Source organism: Trichogramma pretiosum, unplaced genomic scaffold, assembly GCF_000599845.2.
Source record: "Trichogramma pretiosum strain Unisexual culture from Peru unplaced genomic scaffold, Tpre_2.0 scaffold29, whole genome shotgun sequence".
Lineage (NCBI taxonomy): Eukaryota > Metazoa > Arthropoda > Insecta > Hymenoptera > Trichogrammatidae > Trichogramma > Trichogramma pretiosum.
The window spans coordinates 59,370-80,482 of NW_019641669.1; the positions used below are offsets into that span (position 1 = coordinate 59,370).

The window sequence follows — 21,113 nt, forward strand, 5'->3', positions numbered from 1 at the left end:
CGAACAATGGAAAATCGAATCTGCAGCGCACCGTATAATAACAAATGCGGGTGCGCTCGAAAATAAAATATGTGGGGATAAGGCACATGCGAGAATCATGCAAAAACTGCGTACATTATACGCATATGCGCGTAAAGCGTATACAGGAAAAATAAGTTGAGGGCGAGCAAATCGCCGTATTCGCATATAAATACATGTATGTACGGCCGTGACATCCTCCATTACGATGTGTGTCGCGCGCGCGGCTAGTAAAAGCGCCAGAGAGAGAGATTTTAAAACCCAATCGGGCACATACATCACGAGAGAGAGACATGCATGCGAGGGATGATGCCCCGTGCGCGCATTCAATACAGGCACGATTGAGCCAACTGCGAATTTTGCAGATACTGTAAACCGTGGGGGGACATATATTTATAAGTGATGGCTAGGCAAACTTTGGAGCGCGCGCGTCGCATTCGTCGCGACAAATTTTCTGTCGGGGGTGCAGCACTACTGCTGCTGCTGCTGCTGCTGCTGCTAATGCCGCTGCTGCTGATGTATTTTCTCAAACTCTTCTTTCCCACATGCGCCGAACGGCTTTGTACGCGTATGTATTATAAGGACGAAATAGCCACTGCGTCGTGCACAATCTCGTATCATGTATGTGTACACTACTGTAGCGGCCCAGGGATGCGGCGCCGCGAGCAAGGCTCCTCGCGTATCGTCGATCGGGATCGACAAAAGATCGCCTATATAATAGCCCTACGTATACACTTTTATATAGCCAATTAGGAATTAAGAAATTATGCGCCTGGTCCCAGCTGAGCAGCTGTGTAGAAAATTTAATTAAGACTTTGTGCAAGCCTAAGTTGCGTTCAATTGAGACACTGTGGCGATGCGCCGCATGCTTATATCAGCGGAGAGCTGATCGCGACTTTCCGAGTCTTGAAAGAATTTCTTATGATTATACTCATCTCCTCGATAATAATGTTGCGATGCAAGAATTGCGCATTATAATGAAAAGATATTCAAATGACTCGCAATTTTGGGAAATATTACAATCGTGAGCTGACGAGAGAACAGTTTCTATAAAGCAAAGTCATTATTACTATGAATCGTCACTTGATGCACCGATAACGACGTACTTTTGGCCTCATTATTATTCAACACACTTTATCTAATCAGTTTGCTAAAAAAAGCGAAAAACGTTTTAATGTACGAAAAAGTCATCTTTATAGTACGAATAACAACCATTGAATATTCATGCAGCATTTCATATTATAATTTCGTAATCGATTAAAAGTTGATAATATTTTTATGAATCAAATAGACTTGGAATTTTTAGGAAAAATTCTAAATAAACTACATCTTTCGGTATTATCATAATCATTTGCATACATTTAAAATGAAATACTTTTCATTTAAATTATAATACAAATCACGTAAATAACCAATGAATGAATATCTAATTCTAATCAACTGTATTTCTGTCGAATACTCACTTAGAAAAAAATTCGGCCTCGAATCCGCATGCATTTTCATTCGCTGACTCCCACTGTTACTCATGTAATTGCACAATCCCACCACCATAGCTGTACAAAAGCTCATGCACTGTTATTGCGAGTCCGAGTGTAACGAGCGACACACAAAAAGTCACATGCGACACAATGCACGTCTTCACCCTCGAGGCCCAAGGAAAATACGTCAGTGCTTCATGTAGGTGAGAGATTGCCAAATGAGCGTCGAAAAATAAACGGAAAAAGGAGAGTCGAGTTTAATCGGCGGTCCCAAAACAGTCCTCCCTCTCTCTTCTTTTCTCAACCATCGTAGATCACACGGAAGGCAACACTATAATAACTTTAACAATAGCGACTTACGGAGCTTTCGAGCCGAAAACTTCTTACGACTATAGACGTAACAGAACGCATTTGGCCGTCTATCGAGATTCGAGAAGCGATGTCTACTGCTGGCCGTTGGTCAGCTGCGCGGGTGAAAAACCGAGTACGCCGAGTGAGAGAAAGAGAGAAAGAGAGAAAGAGAGAGAGAGAGAGAGAGAGAGAGGCAGAGCACCCCCGCACACACGGCTACTGTTTCTTTCAGACGTTGCCCCTTCCTCCGTTACTTTTATACACGTGACTGGCAACTGTACTCTCTCTCTCTCACTCTCGAAGGGGTACATACATTATCTCGTCCACCCCCTACTGGCCGCAGATATTTCTATATGTATGTGTGTCGACTGGCCGTGGTCCGTGTGTTGGCGCATACGTGCATGCGGTACGCGTTCACCTACACGTCGGTAGATGTGTACGTAAACACGACTCGAACCTTTTGAATTATAGAACAGCTATTTCATACGTGCGTATTTGTCCTTTTAATTTTTTCGGACGTTCGATGGACTAGCATTTTTTAAAGCTTGAATTTTAAGAGGAAAGGATAAAAATTGTTTGAGCTTACAAATGAAAAATAAAATGCAATAAACTTTGTAAATAACAAATTTTTTGCAAAAACGTATGATAATACATGAAATCGCATACGGGGATTAAAATGAAGCATCATCGGTGCTCGATGGCTCGTCAAAAAATAGGCATATTCCAGAAGATAATATAGGCAGCGCGAAATTCGATATATGACAATACTGATTAATCTCGTCAGTTTCATCGATCTCGAGGCATATACTTGCGAGCTCGTCTGAATTATCCATGCGTGTGTGTGTGTGTGTGCGACATGCTTGTGTTTGTGTGTGTCTCATATATACGTTTGTGTATACATTAGGGTAGAGCCGATCGGACTTCGGCGCTTATTATGCTGATATATTATACATACGCGTATGTACGTAAATACGGCAAACGAAAAGTGCCCGGAGATCTTTCTGGACCGTGGATGAAATAAGTAATGTAGGGGTGGTGTGTGCAGTAAGAAAATCGGGGGAGACACATAATATGTAGAGAGAGAGAGAAGAAAGATAGAGTTTGTGCAAACAGGGAAACGCGTAGGCACACACGTATACAGACGTAGCAGCGTAGGCAGAGAACAAAACACCAAATATGTATAGGCAAATCCAAATGCGGCGCAGCCGGCAAAGTTCCTTTCGTTACGATTCGCGCGCGCATAATGTATAAATACACAAGCACAGAGCTCGACGTTATATTATGAAAATATAGCACATTTTCTCGTTTGCGATTTGCCAAGCTGTTGCTACGACGTCTTCGAAATTTTCAGTGCTCTCTTGAGCGCCGCCGATCGCTTCCGTGACTAATTTGCGCGCGTCTCCTCGATCGACTTTTGTGAAAATCTCGAAAGAAATCGATCGAAATTGGTGCGTAACGCCTTGTTGGTCAAACAATTTTATAGGCTGTAAAACGAGTAGCCGAGGAACGTCTGTTTTGACGGACGAATAATGAATCATTGCACGCCCCCTGACTGTATTACCATCATCGATTTTGTCACCTTTTTTCTAACTAGAGAATTTTTTTATAAATTTTCCTATTTTACCTGCTCTTTGAATAAAAAAAAAAGGAAAGAAAAAACGATGGATATTCGCGGCACGTAGGCGCTGCTGCTAATGGATTTTTGACGCAGTCTGTGCAGATGTGTGTTGTGTTCGAACACGGTGTTATTGGCGACTTCTCGAGGATACTCATACATCCGGAAAATTAATGATTTTACACGCGACACTCCTACTTTCAACGGGCAACACCTTTCCGCGCGCGTATACTGCACGCCGAGTGTAGTGCGCCTACAGCAAAATATAATGATTAACTATAGTCTAACTTGTATACAGAGGAAACTATTGACTGCTGAATTTCGACAATTGCCTCAAAGAAAATTGAACAACTAGCCGAAATCTCAAGGAGTCGAGTGAGACCGCATCGATTAATCATTGCGTTTTTCGGTCATTTGTCTTTTTTCCGAAGGCAACGCATAATTCATTCACGGATATTTAAATGGGTTTTCTCTTATCACTTTTCTTTTGTCATTATTTTGGTAATTTATTGTGATCATTTCAAATTCGTGCTGTGTTAATTAATTTTTAATACCAACATGGATCATCTTTATTCTTGCTTAAATGTAGACCGAAAAATACTTCCGCTATAGATCGAAATCAGTGCAACTTGCGGAAAAAGATTAACTTGTATTTCAGATGTTGGCGGACAACCCGCTCCATGTACTCGTCTCTGGGATCCCACCCACGCACACGTTCGAGAGAATAAAAAGAAGTAACTCTTCGTCGCTTGTGAATCTCTCGACGCGCAGTACGTGTAAGAAGAGTTTTTCACCCTAAATCATCAGCATCAAACATCCATCTCTCTCGCTCTCTCCTTCTCCTAGGCAGCCCCCTTTTGTGCGCGAGCGTTTCTGCGTTTGACCAATCCATTGTTCGACGAGAATGGACCATTGTCGAATTGAATCATCGACCGATCGACGCGCAACAGCAGCGGCACACGCATGTGTTTGAGCTTCTTTCTCTCTCTCTCTCGCTCTTTATAGCATGTAGATTCAAAATATATGGAATATTCACGACTGGGTCAATGGTCATCGCGCGCGCGCGTCGATCGGTCCAAGTGAGTCGAGGTGACGAGCATCAGCAGCAGCATATAAGCCACTGTGCGCCTAGGCCCATAATAAGAACGAATAAAGGTCGGATCTCTGCTTGGATTTTTCCTGAATAATATCCTGCGTGCACACACGAGCAGCAGATCCTATACTTTTCTCCCTTTTACCCTCTCTCTCTCTCTCTTTCGCTACAGGCTCGAGTGAATTATTGACCTAATTGTTGTAGGTTCCGCTTGAGCCTGTGGACTTTCTTTCTCTCTGGACAAATTTCCAGTCGCGAGCGAGCGAGTTACTGCCGCTCCGCATGTGTATTCTATAATATAAGCTACGCTGCGTATATGTAAGCACGCGAATTGTCGAAATAGGCACTAAAAGCAAAGCGCAAAGCTGCGACACGTGTCCGGCGCGCGCGCGCCACGGAATGAATTCTCAATCAGAGAGGGGTGCCAAAACTTCGCATCATATGTAGTAGTCCGAGAAATCCGATTACACCGTTTCTCGCTTTCTGTCTCTAATGTCATACATGTACATCTTTGCGGACAGTGAGAGAGAGAGAGAGAGTGAAAAATCTGGCTCGCGTTTTGAAAACTCCAAAAAGAGAGAGAGAAGAGAAGCATGTTTATGCGAGTCTGTGTACTCCAATGTACATATATTTGCTACATTTAAATGACCACGATATGGATGGCGCGTGGCGTGTAAATATTTACATAGGTGCGTACTGCGTACACGGAGCAAGGCCGAATTAATCAAACCAAAAATGACGAGGGCATTGACTGTGCGCGCGAGACTACATCGCGAGTCCGTGCTATTCTACATATATAATGTATGTACGCATACACACCGGGCGCACACCCATGCAAATGGCCTATGAATCTACATAGGGGAGAGAACGTCCACTCTTGACGCCGCCATATTCCGCTACGAGTTTATATGTATGCAGTCCTGTCGTGTTTTTGAGGGTCGATGATTCTTCGACAATGGTCATACATATTCATTTTCATATATCGATCTGATCCAATGATCGTTTGATGAACTGACGAAAGATGCTTTATTTAACTTGAATGATGATTGACTCGATTACCCACGTTTTACAATTCAGCACTCAAACTTCTACTGATTTTTCACAAGCTGAATTTTTTCCGTTAATCTCAATATTCTTTCAAAATTTAAGTTCTTGTAGTGAAGTGAAGAGGAATGCGGTGCTATCGAACAAAAACTTAATGAGAGTTTTTATTAGTTTAAAACTGTAATGAGCACAAACTTGAAACGCAAAAACGCAATGAAAACCAACTACTTTACTATGAATAATTTTCTTACTCATTATTCTACAGCTTATATAATTATTAAACTTTTATGCTCAAGGGGTCAGAAATTTGAAATAACAAAACGCAAGAGCACCGACTCACACGCGTCTTAGTTTTTCGCCCAAAATGTATAAAAATGCATGTCTCGATCGGGCGGAAGCGCTCGTCGATAAGTCGAGCTCTCTAAGAAAATGAGGCAACAAAGGGGCAATTTCGTAAAGGGTAATTAAGTGGATGGCCTGTGCACGTGCTACACACAGCCACATCGCACGAGTCATTTTTGTTGAAAAGGGGAGTGATGCCTAAGTTTCTTATGTACAATATATAGCGCGCAGATCACGACGACGACGGCCCTTCATCATCAAGCATCATGAGCCGTAGAACGTAGTACGGCACAGGTAAATGCTCGTGTGCAGCCACATATCGTATACGTGTATGTGTATATATAATATACAATATATCATATTATATATACGACGGAGAGAGCCACGCGCTTAGCTCGAGCTCGTCTGTCGAGCCTAAGTATGTATATCCGTGCAGCGCGCGTATAATAATCGTCCGCGTATATATACCGTATATATACCTCGACACTCGTTCTCGTGCATATATGTACTATATGCTACTACATCGAGAATGGGGTGTCTTTTCAGGAGACATTGTGAAGCGCCTAAAGATTGCAACACACGGTATATTATACACACAAGGTGGAGTGGACTCCGTAAGTAGGGTGGTCAAGCAGCTTTTCACCTCTACTGTCGCGCGCGCGCGCGAGAGCCAGCTATGTAATGTGTACAATTGTGTAATGACGTCGCGTGTCATAATGCTGCTGCTGCCTCGGCCAATTCCTCTAGCATTGAATTTTTTCGGGCTAACACCACTGCTGTTGCTGCTGCCGTTGCTGCTTATGCCGCTGCAGCGCGGCATCGTATTTATACATCGCTCATTTATACGCTTCATCATGATATACTTATGACGGACACAGAGGGGTCATGTACGCGTTACATGTTATATACAAGCCGCTCACAAAGTGTTGTGTCCGAGATTTTATGAAAAGTCTCCTTATACACATATACACACACAGGGCTACTACATGCCATGTATCATTTTTCATATTTGTAATCTTGCAGTAGGCGAAAAGCGGCACGCGCGCGTCGTGCCGTGACACTTCTGGATCGCCTGCATCGCACACACGACTCCGGAGCCGGTGTAAGTAAAGATCAGTCCGCCCTTCTTCATTATGTCACAGATTTTTATATATTGAGCCCTGCAGCACGTTTCCTCGTGTACGCGCGGCGCCTTTTTTACGGGCTGACCAGAGGCCGGCTTTTATTTATGTTCGCTGTGCTGCACTGGCACGAAGGGATCGGTCATTTTTTAATTCTAGCTGATACTTCGACACATTTCATAAACACCCGTTTGACTTGCAAAAATTGGCTTAGAATTTGTATTTTGGTCCTATGCAAAAGAATTGACGATCGCAGTAAAAGTAATGAGAAAAAATTACGATCATATTTATAAATTATTCGAGTTTTTGAATTTATTACGAGCAGCAGATTGGACGAACAGATGAGATTATTGGTCAGGGGCTGCGCGTTCAATTGGTTATTGATTGGAAATTGTAAGCCAAATCAGCCTTCTCTTTCTCTCTCCTTGTATAAATAGCAGAAAGCATTGACGACAACGAATAGCAGCGGTCAGTATCGGAGCGAACCGACAGATGGCCACTGGCCAGTTAAGACGAGTATTCGAAAGTATTAAAATTATGTCCGCGTATTAAATAGCTATTTCTGCCGGACCTAATCTTGATCTTAGTAATTTTTCTTTTTTGGTTTTATTACTTGAAAAATCTAAAAAACTGGAAAGTAGCGTGATTAAGTTGTCAATTATTTGAACGTGAAAACACCTAACTTTCGAAACTTAATTTGGAGTTAATATCGGAAACAAAAGATTAAAAGTCAACCACTTCGATATGATCAACCCCTGCAACATAATCTAAATACATCTTCGTTACAGATCGTAGGGAAGCGTATAAAAACATCCTTTACGTCACATCCAACTGTATAATACGTATCGCGACGTCTTAAATACACACGACGCAAGAGAATACGAAAGAAGAGAGAAAGAGAATCGGCAGCCACAGTCGAAAACAGTACGGAGTAGCGGTGGCTCCCTCGCAATCGCTTCATCCCTCGAGGCGATTTTTTCAATTTAAAGTCAAGCGTGTATTGTGCCTTTTAACCAAAGTATAATACATCGCGCCATCCCTCTTTGCGAGATTCAATCTCGACTCGCGAGCTGGATCCATGCAACCTTTGACCTTGGGTGCGAGCGAACGACGCCAAAGGTGTGTATCAAGGAATTGGCTTTCATTGAATACGAGAGAGATGCATCCGAGAGCATCTGTTTCCGCTCGGTTGAACCTGTGTCTTCTTTATCGCAAGATTGATCAACGCGTTTGAACTTGTTAATATAGCAGAGCAATATCAATCATTTTTTGCCCGTTATATAGATATTATATTGTTAAAACTCGGGCTCGAGAGAGAATAGAAAAGAAAATCGATAATTCATTAAGAAATTTCAGCGAATAATAATCCCGGTATATAGTTTGATTACGAGTATAACGAACTCTCGTTTTAATATTCTCGTTACCGAAAGTGGCTATTATCTTCGTAAATGAGATGAAAGCAACAAAAATAAGGAGGCTTGCAATTACCATATAATCAAAATCCAAAAATTTCGCATTATAAAAATTGTGCGTATAACACACTCGCTCGAATTTTAGCATACAACAGCACTCTCTCGCGCCGATGATAATCTCTTCGTCTCTACTCTCTCTCTCTCTCGTTCTCATAAAAGCGCAGGTGCGCGCGTGCATTGCACTGCACACGGTTCTTTTTTTAGGCAAAGAAAGCGAGATTTTTCGGGCGGTATATACCTACCACCGGGGCAAAAGTTGCGGGAGCGAGTGCACGCCGAAACCCGGCGAAGAAAAGGAAAGGGTATATGCATAAATGTTGTGTACAGCCTTATCGTAAAAGAAAGGGCAGGGCACACCAACACAACTTGTGTGCTGCAGAGCGAAATTACTTGGACAAAAAGAAAGAGAACCTGTTTTCGGTTATATTATATACACACATACACGTATTGGTATACACTATCGAAACACGCCCGAGCTCTCTGACATGTGTGCTATGTATACTGCGCGTACGTACGAGCCCCAAGATTCAGGACTACATATACGTCGTGTAGATTTTTTGACCTCTCGGTGCAGTGTACGTGCGCGATATAGTCCCCTGCGTGCCGCGGTTCTCTGCGTCCTTAATACGTATGTTGGACGCTGCAAGACGCCCCGAAACGAGGCCCATCATATTGACTTGCAACTTATTTACCGCGGCGCGTTAAAATCCAGTTTGCCGCGCGGCGATGCACACGTTTATCATTATCCGTATGCAGATGCGCGTCCATACGGTACGCGTAGCGTTTAAGTACCCATCCGTGAGTCTTCAACGACAAAAAGTCGCTTAACCCTTCCCTCGCTCTCTCTCTCTCTCTCTCTGACGTTCGTGTAATTCATTATTCTGACTTCATTTCATGGACTATTAATTTTTAGTACGTTATTTGCTATTAACCCGCTGATTTATGCAGTTACAAATTTAACATTCATTTTCTCGCGTGAACTGCGCCGCTCACGGCTCGGCTCGTAATAATAATGATATTCAGCCTCGTAACGGGGAGGGAGGGGAGGGAGAAGGACGCAAGCTTCGAACGATCGACACGCGATATTATTATTCACGAGTTTAATATAGTTGCACGTATAGCACCAGAATCTTATCGCTTCATTTTTAAACCGCTCGGAAATAATACCGATTTTCAGCATCGGAGGAATCTTCGCTCATAACGATGTATATGCCGTCAGACCTTGACCCTTTGCACCGACATCACCACCACCACCACCACCAACGATGTGTTGTACTACCTTGTTGTCAGACACGATCGGCGCCGATATTATTCTGCGATGCATAGTATAATATTGCACTTTTTCGGTCAGCATATTATATAGAGATACACGGTTGTATACAATATTGCGCGAACAAATCAGCCATGCACATGCACGAGAGCATCATGGATATGCGCGTTCGTGCGAGTATTTCGAGCTGACGAGCTTATACATGATTGGCTGCTGCTGCTGCTGGCCGGCCGATATAATAATATACGACTCGCGGCCTTGTTAGTTGCGCAGCCGTGAATGCGAATTCCATTCAAAAATGGAGGTTTCGCCGCCGATATCGTGAACGTGCACACGAAACGTAGCTATACATATCCATCCCGCATCCTTATACGTGCATCCATTGTGATATTTTTTGTTTTTTCGAAGAAAAAGAAAAAGACAAAGAATAAATCGTCCATGTGTAACTGCATATACATGTGTGCGCTATGCTGTTACTGCATTGCACACGTGAAAAGCTAATTACGTTTGCGAGGGAGAGAGGCGCGTGTGCATTTGAAGGTCTAAATTATCTGCTAATGTTTGCGTGCGCTGCTCGTGCATATAGTGGGAGCAAAAGAGAGAGAGAGAAAGAGAAGAAGGGAGGGCAATTTTCGCCAATATTATAATAAATCTCCTCTCCTAGACAGTATCGCATTATCGTTAGAAACTGTCTACTACGGCGAGTATTAAATATCTATATACATACAAAGGTTGCTGCAGACACATAGCCAGCATACTGATAGCCAGCTAGTCGCAGCCAGGGCTATGCGCTGGAAAAGGCCCGAGATACGAGGCGAGATAATAGCAGCCGCGGCGTAAGGCGCAGTGCGCAGTGAAGAGATCCATGCGCGCGCGCGCGAGGCAGTAAAAGAGCGAGAGAAAACGAGGAAGAGAGGAAAAGAGAGAGGGGTATTATAACGAGTCGAAAAATGAAAAGCTCTTACACATACGCGCGCGCGCGAGGAGAGGCTCTCTCTGCACTGCACTGCCTCGCGCATATATTGTATTAGAGCAGATCGTGACTGTAATAACGCCTTATACGCGCACACATGCGCAGGATCTGTGTGTATGTGTGTGTGTATAAGAGGAAAGGTCCATATCCAGCTCGTGTGGCTCGGCTCGAGCAGCGTCGATTCACCTTTGCGGCGCGCACGTCCATTTTACGTCGAGGTTGCATTAGCCTGGCCAGACGCGCGCGTATTTATAAGAAAGGAATTACCGGGGCTGTTAGAGGGCGGATACCTGCTGCGGTGCTCGCAGTGCTGCAGTCCGGACCCCGTCCCGCTAAAAAGATATAAGCGACGCACTGATGAGTTAGCGACGTATTGACTTAATAATAATCGTTCGCGCAAGCTCCAGCTCTCGGACCTCGCATCATATTATATGCACACACACACACGTGAATATACGCGTACTTGAGCGCGAGCTGGGATATATGTATACTATAGCAGAGGCTTTCGTGCCGAGGACGAGATGCTTATAAAATAGCTATTAAAATTATGGAGCCGATTGCGATTCGCGAATACGTATTACGTGTTTATGTGCGAGCTGGTGGAGGCTCTCGAGACGATCGAGGGTTAATCCTGTGTATATACGGCGCGCAAGCGAAGACTATACACGCAGAAGGATAATTTAACCTCTCTATTGCGGCTCGGTATACCGAGTCTCTATTACGTTTTATAAGCAAAATGAGATTTTTCGATTTTTCATCGCGAAACGATCGGTATAAATACGAGGATATGCATCTGCATCGAGCCGCGAGAGATGTAAACAATGCAGCAGCTTGATCACGCGCATCAGGTCGTTGATAATTTTTCGAATTGCTTGTAACGAGTGCAGAGGTAAATAGGCAAATATGTGCAGTTACTGCTGTGATGGACGCGCACAACTCGACGAGTTCGCGGTTTTCGCAACTCATAAACTGCACAGTTGCATGCATGTATGTGCATCCCAACGATGAACCGGGACCTCGCGAGGGATCGTCCGTCTAGATTAGAAAAAAAAAGAAAGAGTCGAGGAAGGAATGAAGGATTTATTAATAAATTAACTAGCCGCTCGCACGCGGCAAAATGTATTCCAGATAGCAGTTCGCGCAGGCGTCATAAATAAAGGATGCGCTTATAACATCGTTGGCAGTAAGCAGCAGCCGCAGCAGCGTTGAGACGCGGCCAGCAGCAGCAGCAGGCGCCATAACTTTACCTCGCGTATTATTTAACGAGCCCTTGGCTCGATACTTTATACACATCCTGGCATACACACACACACACACACACACACACACATATGCACCGAAAGATGTGTGCGCGCACAGTGCCCAGCTAGAGCTCGATTCTATTGCGTTTCCTTTATTATATAGGTGTGTATTGCATATGTATACGGCGAGTCGAGTCCAGAAAGAGATGCACATCGCGCCAAAGAGGCATTATAACCTCGGCCTCTCGCGCGATCTCACCTCAATTTGCCTATACCATGCGAGTAATACGTACGTATACGAGAGCCGCAGCGCAGCGCACGCCGTGAGCCGCTCGCTCGCTCGTTCTCGCGCGCGCGCGCGTGCATATTATATGAGACTTTTCTCGCGGACTTGTATATCTGAAATTATGATCTGCGAAAAAATCATCGACTCGCCATGGCCCCGACACGTAGGTATATATCCAGCATGCATATATCCAGCAACTCCTCTCTTTGCTGCTGCTGCTGCTTCTACTGCTCCTGCTTCTGCAGAGCTCGGCTCTCTCGGTTGTATAGCCCGCTCGTGCGCGCGCCCAGCACGTCGCGATCCGTTAATTGCCAGCCGGCCAGCTATATATAATATTATATACATACACGTGCAGCATATGTGTATGTGTGTGTATGTGTACTAGTATAATATACGTAAATACGTGACCCTGGACTGCGATATAAATTGTGATCGCAATTGATACGAGAGCTTTTTTCCAGGCCTGGTAATAGTTTGCGGGATGAAATTTTATCTATTCGCAAATTACAAAGTCAACGATGTATAATATAAGTTCGCGGCACAACGAGATGATTATTAGGCGCGAGCAGAGTTTGCATATTGCATGCCATTCGAGAACATTTAATCGAAAAACTCCACGAACGTGTTCTTGTAAATAATACGAACTCTTTCTCGGTGCGCTTCGCGTATCATCGATTAATCTTTTAATTTCTAGTTTTTCCGTGATAATATATTGGTGATAAAAAAATGTTTTATATTAATTAATAATTGAAATTGACAACTTTTTGCATTTATTGTATCGTTTCCATTGCTAAATTCAAAGTTTCATGACATGATTTGAAAATTGAAAATACAGATATTGCTAGCGACTTTTACAATTGTCCAGCTTTTTCGCGACGATAGTGATTCGGCCGACTTGCAACCCGCGCGTCTTTTCCTTTTTTTCTCTTTTTTTCTTTTTCTCTCCCTCGCGCACCCTGATCGATTTAACGCCAAATGTCGCCATGTTTTACACTCGGCAATAATAGTTGAAATGTATGTAGCTAATAATTCACCTAGCGCGACTCTTTATTTCCACAAACACATGCTGAATATACACACGCGTGACCCGTACTTTGAACTTACGCTGTATTTTATACTGCCTTTTTTTTATATATCATACTTGGCGAATGCTCTTTGTTGTGCGTATACCGAATGTGCAGCAGCTACTTTTCGCTCGCAGAGCTGGATTATTGCTCTCGACCGAATTTTTTACGGCTACGATAGGGTTGATAAAAATGAAAACGCGTTCAAAACTGTGACGTTTTCGTTCAATGAAATATCATATGGGTGATTAAAAATATTTTGATTTTTTCCACTTGTTTTCCTATTCATTTAGAGCCAGCTTTGTTTCAGGGCATTTACTTTTCTTTCCTCCTTCACTCCCTCGCGCTCCTTTTTTTTAAGACAGAAAAAAAACGATCGTCCCCAGGGAAAAGCGTAAATCGAAGCGGAGAAAAAAGGGGTCCTCCAAACAGACGGACGTAATTTACACGCGACACCTTATACCATACGTTACACAGTCGGACGACTTTGAAGATTGCTTTTTAACAGACACGTGCACTGCTTGTGTGTGTATGTGTTTTTTTTTCGCCTCGAGTACTCTAAATCAATTATGTGCCATTAAATGCCACCTGATCGATTCGTTTATCGTCGGGATCTGTACAGCATCTATTGGAGTCTTGATTACATTACCGCAAGTTGTATTTATTATAACGAGGCGCAAAAATTATGTTGTATAAAGAAAACTCGAAGAGCGTATACGTTGGACCCTATCGAGTTTGGCGTATATACATGTCGTATTCATATATGAAAAAGTGTTCAGTTCAATCTTTATCGCAAAATGAAGAAACCCCTGAAAATCTATGCATATTCGAGGAAGATGAGACGGAATAAATACGTATGCGCTATAAAGGTATGGCGAGTATGGATCGCTGCGAGAAAAAGAGAGATAGAGAGAAGGTGAAGTAGCGGTTTTAAATTCCGTGAGTCAAAGGGCCGATGTTTGACATGGAAATGTTCTTGAGCGATGCATTAAACATCGTGTGCCCCCCGCGTACATATATGAAAGTGAAAAAAGAGAGGTAAGAAAGAGAGAGAGAGAGAGAGAGAGAGAGAAGATGCTGGTCAGGTCTGAATCATCGTAGTAGCCACCGCCGCCGCGTATGCTTATAAAGTCTCTTGGCCAGCTTGAGATACTACGGAGTATGTGTGCGTATATAGGTAAGAGGATGAATGCATTGTAATACGCCACCGCAGCACCGAATGTTTGCTTAAGCAAACGAGAGAGCCTCGGCTTCCGCCTTTCAAGATCGCCGCGAGGGAGATTCGTCCTTTAACTCGCTCTCTTTTTCTTTTTCTCTACTTTTTTTTTTGCTTCATTTTGCCTGCCGCATTTCGTTGGGACGATATCCGTAGGCGATCGATATACTTGTAATACTCTTGCGAGTTGATACGATAAATACATATATAGCAGACGAACTCCGAGAAAATGAAATAGATATCCCATCTACGAGGCGATTCTTCGCATGAAAAAAGAAGCTGAAAAGGAAAAAAATTCAAACGTATTTTGTGTACTCACTCGGCGAGAGGCCCAAATTTTTCACGTGCAGCGCAGGTGGACTCCTGAGATCGAGATTGCTGGTGGGTATGCTGATGGGCGAGGAAGTGTGCGGCAGCAGCGGCAGGTCCCCACCGGCGGCACCACCGGCCGCGCTGCTGGGCGACAGCGCCTGGGCGTTCGGCGCGCTCGTCGTAGTGCTCATCGTCGTCTTTGGGCTCGAGCTTTGCGGCGGCGAGGAGTGACGCTTCAAGCTCTTCTCCGTTCGCCAACCGAGCTCGCTTTGGTTCAGCCATATCTTGGCTGCTTCCACAAAAAACAAAAAAGGAAATGAAACTTTCGTTATTAATACTGTTGATAAGAATAATTTATTTGAATATGGGCAAAAAATCAATATAAGAATTAGACGAGCTTGCGTCAAGTCATAGCATGCAGAACTGCGAAAATAAAGGTTGCTGTGGGTTACAGCGGCACGAGGATACATATCTGCCAGGCATTAGCAACTATATACATATTCGTCTACGCAGAGGGTAAGTCGGGGGGCTACTTATTCCATCTTATCAACGGCGACGGCCTGAACGCGTATAATTAGCTCGAGCTTGTGCGCGTAAGTTTGGTCTTTCTCCTCTCCTCTTTCTGTATGCTGTATTTTTATCGAGCCAGTGTGACTTTCTTTATTCTGCATGTGATCGCAGCTTTTCTTTCTTCTCCTCGTTCGAGCTGTGTTTTTTGACAGTGAATATAACTATGCGAATAAAAATAAATATGATTTTTTCCTGAATAAACTACATGATCATCTTTGGTCTTCATTTGCATTCGATATACTTAGGGATGCGATATTCATCGATTGCAGTGCAACATATTGCAGCAGTTGCGCACACGTGTATATAATTCGTAATAGTGACCGCGCCGAATGATGAACGCAAATATACGTACTCATTAGCGCGGGTGCGCTGCAGGGTCACCCGGTCCGTTTCGCTGCATACTGCATTCAAGAAACGCGTACATTAATTACACACATCTCGTATTATGTACTCGCGCTGGTATTAAAAACGAGCAAACGAATTCGTTGTATAATTCCAACTGCCTTCGTATTATATGTGCACGCAGTGCATCTCGCATAATACCAACGAACAAGCGCGCGCACGTGTGTGTGTGTGTGTGTGAGTGCGTATAAGCATGCACATACGAAACAATGATTCGCTCGTGTACGACAATTAAAACGTCATTAACTTACTTTTGATTGAACGTTACGCTGGATGACTCGCTCGGTCGAAAACAAAAAAAAATAACTCTCGTACACGCTGCACGCGCGCATGTACCATGAGGATGGATCGCGCGGGGAATCAGGGACGTCGGGCACGATATATATGCGGGAACGAGCGTAATTGCGAGCTTTGCGAAATTGCACCTAAAATATGTTTAATAATAATACATGCGTATATTTAGGAGCTTGCGTACAGCCTCGCATAAGCGACATGCATATCACTTCCGAACGACGTCTCGGCTACATGTTGTATAATATATAGCTGCCGAATCAGCGCAACGATCGTATAGCACGTAGTGATCTTGATTGGCCTCCGTCGAGGGAGGACCTCTCGTTGTCGTCGTCGATCAAGTTGCCTCGCGCATTTGAATTTGGCCACTGTGCGGGTGGGTGCCGTGGACGCCCGCACACACGTACACGGACACATTCGCGTAAACGCACAAACGCTTGTAGAAGTCAAGGGCCGCTGTGTGCAGTGCGCCGTGACCGATTGCTCGACTCGATCGCTCGTCTTTTTCTCTCGAGAGTGACTCACGTATTCACGAGAATAACATACATGGTCGTGTTGCAACGCGCTTGATGAATGATTTACGCAGTGGCCGATATGACGTGCAGTCCCTTATTCCACTCAGTTTTGCCCTGTTCGACCCTGCGCGATGTTTCGGCAGCAAAATTAGCATCGTTTAGCTGCCCGCGCCCACGTATGGATACAGTTTGACGGCTAACTATATATTTACACCGAGTCGCTCGACGAATTATTTTAATTATTGTACGTGTAACAAGAAAATTTACCACTGTAAGGTGTATTTTTTAAATTCCGCTTAATATGCATATTAAGGTGTATCTTGCTTCTACTTATACAATTACATTGACTTTGCCACTTGAAGACTTACAAATAAAGGTATTCGCCATCTATGGTGGATGCTAGATTTAATTATGATTGAATTTTCATACACTTTTGTGCTGCGTTAACGCAAAAAATAAATCAATACTATAACATTAATTATTAATCAAATTGTTTAAATTAAGTTTCAGAATCAAGTCGTTTTTGTTTAGTTTTGCATTAAAAATAATCAGTTTTCATATATTTTTTGTGCAGATAATGAAAAAGAAATCGGTTTTATTTACTTTAATGTTAATTTCTGTTTTAACATTCAATTTTGTATTAAAAGTAAGGTTTTTTTAACAATGTAGATTACTAAAATCGGAAATGACTTTATTTTCCATCATTTTATGCAGTGTCGAGGTGAATATTTATCTTGGCTTCAACTCGGAGGCGCGATGCTATGCGCGATATCCTGGTAGTACATAAATATCTGCATGTACATCAAAGAGGCGATCGAAAAGCTATGCGAGCACAAAAAGAGTTGGCTTTTAACGAAATTGTGTTCGACCGACTGCATCGGCGCGTGATATCAAAGTTACCGATAGATTTTGGCCATTCTCTATCAGCGAGCAAACGTCGAGAGAGTTGCCCGAGCTCGTATACGGTTTGTGTACACACATACACCCTCTCTCTCTCTCCGTCTGTCTTTTTTCGGGCCACGAGAGAGCGTAAGGTCCCTTTAATCTTACGGTGCGTTACGCGTATGCGTGTGTTTGCATGGCTCGCAAGCGCTTTTTAGCCCCCTGCCTATGTACAAGGCGCGGCGCTACAGGACACACAGACTCTCTCGTCTCTCTCGAGCTACTACTATATAGAGGAGCAGAAAAAGCGCAGGCGCACAGCCAGCCACTGACCCTACTTTCATTATTATGGATCATCTCAGGGGAAAATTGAATTATCATCTCGTGGTTTATTTCGTTCTCTCTCTATATGTAGCGTCCTCGAGCTGGCCAAATAGTCTACATATTTCAGCAGGTCTCAAGATCGATATATCCGTACGAGATTTAATGAAAAGAAATAAAAAATGGACCTCGAGATGGCCGACGAATTTAAATCAAAAGGGCCCTCGAAACGGCCGTCGGAGCTCCGAACGTACGAAAGCTCTCAAGCTCCATTAATATTCGGGGCGCAGAGGGCCGAAAGAGGGACATTAGTGGCGAAAACTTTTTTCTCTCTGGCAGGACTCGTATAACTATATACCACGGCGCTCTGGCTGTGTGCGATTTCCCCACGCGTAGCCTAGTGTACATGCGAACTGCCCGAGTGCGGTGGTGGTGTGCCATCGATGTCCGGCAGTGCTCGCGCCCGTCTATATATAAGTACAAGAGAAAGATAGCCCGAGTCGAGTTTCTATAGTTCGCATAAACAGAGCCATTCGTCTGAGGCTCACACCCCCGCGCGTATATAGAGAAAACGAGTCTCTCTCTCTCTCTCTTTCTTTCTTTGGAATCGCCGCCTGTAGTATTAGTACTAGCCCGGGCGAATAGCCACTCGTTACTTATTTTCTCCCTCTTTGCATTTGGAGTAGCTATACTAGCTTCGACACAGGCGCACGGCGGCGTCGGCGTCGGCGCAAGCCAAGCACAGTACCAGCTTGAGCACACCATTCACGGGTTTATCACTGTCCAGATAACAACGATTTACCTTATATACAGGCGTCCAGCGGCTGGTGTAACCCCATGCTAACACGAGCAGCGGCAGCACTGCACAGACGCGCCAGAGCTGCTACTGCTGCCTCTTGGTATATTTTCGTGTATGTGCGAAAAGGAAAGAAAAAAAAAGACGAGATTACGTTGGCTGAAGAGAGAGAGAGAGAGAGAGAGAGGGAGGCAAAAAGAGAAAGGAAGAAAGAAAGGAAGAAAGAGTCTGCAGCAGGCCACCTTGCGTTCGCCCGAGTATTTCACTTTAACGGCCCCCCGGGGGATCGCTTGACCCACCATCCCTCGCTCTGTCTCTTTCTCAAATGTATAAATGTGTGCGTGTGTGTGTGTACGCACTTACGCACACGCACGCATTCTCTGCCTTTCTATTTCTGTCCTTTTCAACATTTTTCGCATACGAGGATACGCAAAGGCGCGCGCATAACAGAGTGTACTGCATTCTTTATTAAATACACGCGGTACTGTTCGTGCGTAAACTGAACGCCCAAAAACGGCCGAGCCATGCAGCAACGCAACGGCAGCAGCAGCAAGTGAAAAAGAGAATCGAATGGCATTCAGCGAATACATAAGAAGTCCGTATAATAAAAATCTCTTTCTGCTCGAATGGCATTGCTGTTTATAGAAAGAAATGATTGCCTTTTCTTCGAATCCGTGAGTGCGAATTAATTAACTATTCTCGCTTGGAAGTTTCCCTAATGAAAAAAAAAAAAAAATTATCCAGTTCGCTCGACGAAGATTATCGATTTGCCTCGATCGCGTTTTGCGCTATACTGATCGATACTCGAGGAGCCGAGCTGGTGTACGTAACCGTTCCGTCGTATTATCTTGAACTCAAATCCAATGATTCTTTCGATGTAATTCAATTTTCCGAAATCAAACGTTTTTCGGAGCAAAAAAAAAATAGATATAAACTTGGTAGCCGGGCGATCGGTCGAATATAATTTAATGTTCGGAGTCGTGTGTACGTGGCTATACACGCGCGTCGAGACATATACATGTGTATAAAACGAGCCGAGGAATTGAAAATTCCAGTCGACTGGCGAGCCCTCGACGAATGATTGGCCTATACTTTGAGATAGGAAAGTACACACACACACACACACAGACAACATGTCCGTGCATATACGATATAGAACAACTTTCAAAGGGGGTATACAGGCTATATAGAAGCGCGTGTGCGTCGTACGCAGCTCGAGATAAAACGAGCTCGAGGCTGCTGCTGCTGCCGGACTGCCTCGCTGTATAAACCCTATAATGTAAGATTAATAGTGGAGCTTGGCCGCGACGACATCAATGCTGATTCGTCGCTGCAGCTCTCGGGTCGCTTTGAAGGTGGACTCTCTCTGGCACGCGCGTATACACCACCCGACGATACATACATATACATGCCCCGCGCGCTATAGCCAAATTGAATACGAGTTTTAAGACATAGCAGCAGCAGCAGCAGCAGCAGCAGCGACGGCGGCACTACTGGCAAATCGGATATGGATGAGCTGCTGTATCATGTATGTATACAGGCCAATGAGCCGCAGACTCTCGAGGATCTTGCCTTGCGGCGATACTCCTGTGCGCGCGCCAATAAGTGAATTGCTTTTCGGACGCTGTGTATACGTATATCCTCGGATCCTGTGTGCAGCATCGCCACATTTTTATCTTTTAGCATAGCGTATATCCTCTGGCGCGCGCATCAAAGACTTTGAGCGACAAGAAAAAAAAGGAGGAAAAAAAGCTTTATTTCGCTAACGATCGACTCTCGTGTTCGCTCGCGATTGTTTCGTGTACTTTCGATAAAAAACTTAATTTCAAAGTCGCGGCTCTTTGCAATCGGTAAAATAATGATTGAAATTTAGGAATACTCAATTGCAACGAGTAGCAACAGAAATGCCTCGTCGCGCCGAATATATTCCTACGAGTGAACCAAAGTAGCATATACACATCTCTCGCTTCTTACCTAGAGCTCTGCGAGAGGCAGCTCGACGAAAGGTGATCCTCGTATAATATATAACATAAGAGAGAATATTGGGCCTTTTTACATCATCCCTCGTCATAATAATGCGCGCACACACACGGCACAAGGAGGAAAAAAATAGCTTCTTTGAGCTTCTGCCCGCTCGTATAGTTAGTTATAAAGTACATGCCACGCAGTGCGCGTCATAACTGTATACATCGAAAATTTCATCGCGGGATTATGAACGTTTGATTGATGGCTGCATTCGCTACTGTTACGGAGGACGAGTAGTTATGTATACATCGAGCACTCGACTGTTTGCGCCGGAAACGAGAGCTAAAAACACTACTGCCGCATTTACAGTTTATTATACGAGGCGCGCGCGAGTCCTTTGCATTTGCTTATCGGATGTTTATTGTGTGTAAAATAATAGTTGGCACGAGCCGCTCGTCATATTATACAGCTGAAA

General features: G+C 44.0%; 1 protein-coding gene across 1 annotated transcript in view; it reads right to left on the minus strand.

Moving 5' to 3' along the window:
• The window catches only part of LOC106652208 (protein nubbin-like), a 148,020-nt gene that overhangs the window by 46,035 nt on the left and 80,872 nt on the right, over positions 1–21,113 (minus strand). The window contains exon 3 of the mRNA XM_023460395.1: positions 14,904–15,185. Within this exon, the coding sequence (XP_023316163.1) occupies positions 14,904–15,185 (282 nt within the window). The remainder of the gene's footprint in view (positions 1–14,903; positions 15,186–21,113) is intronic.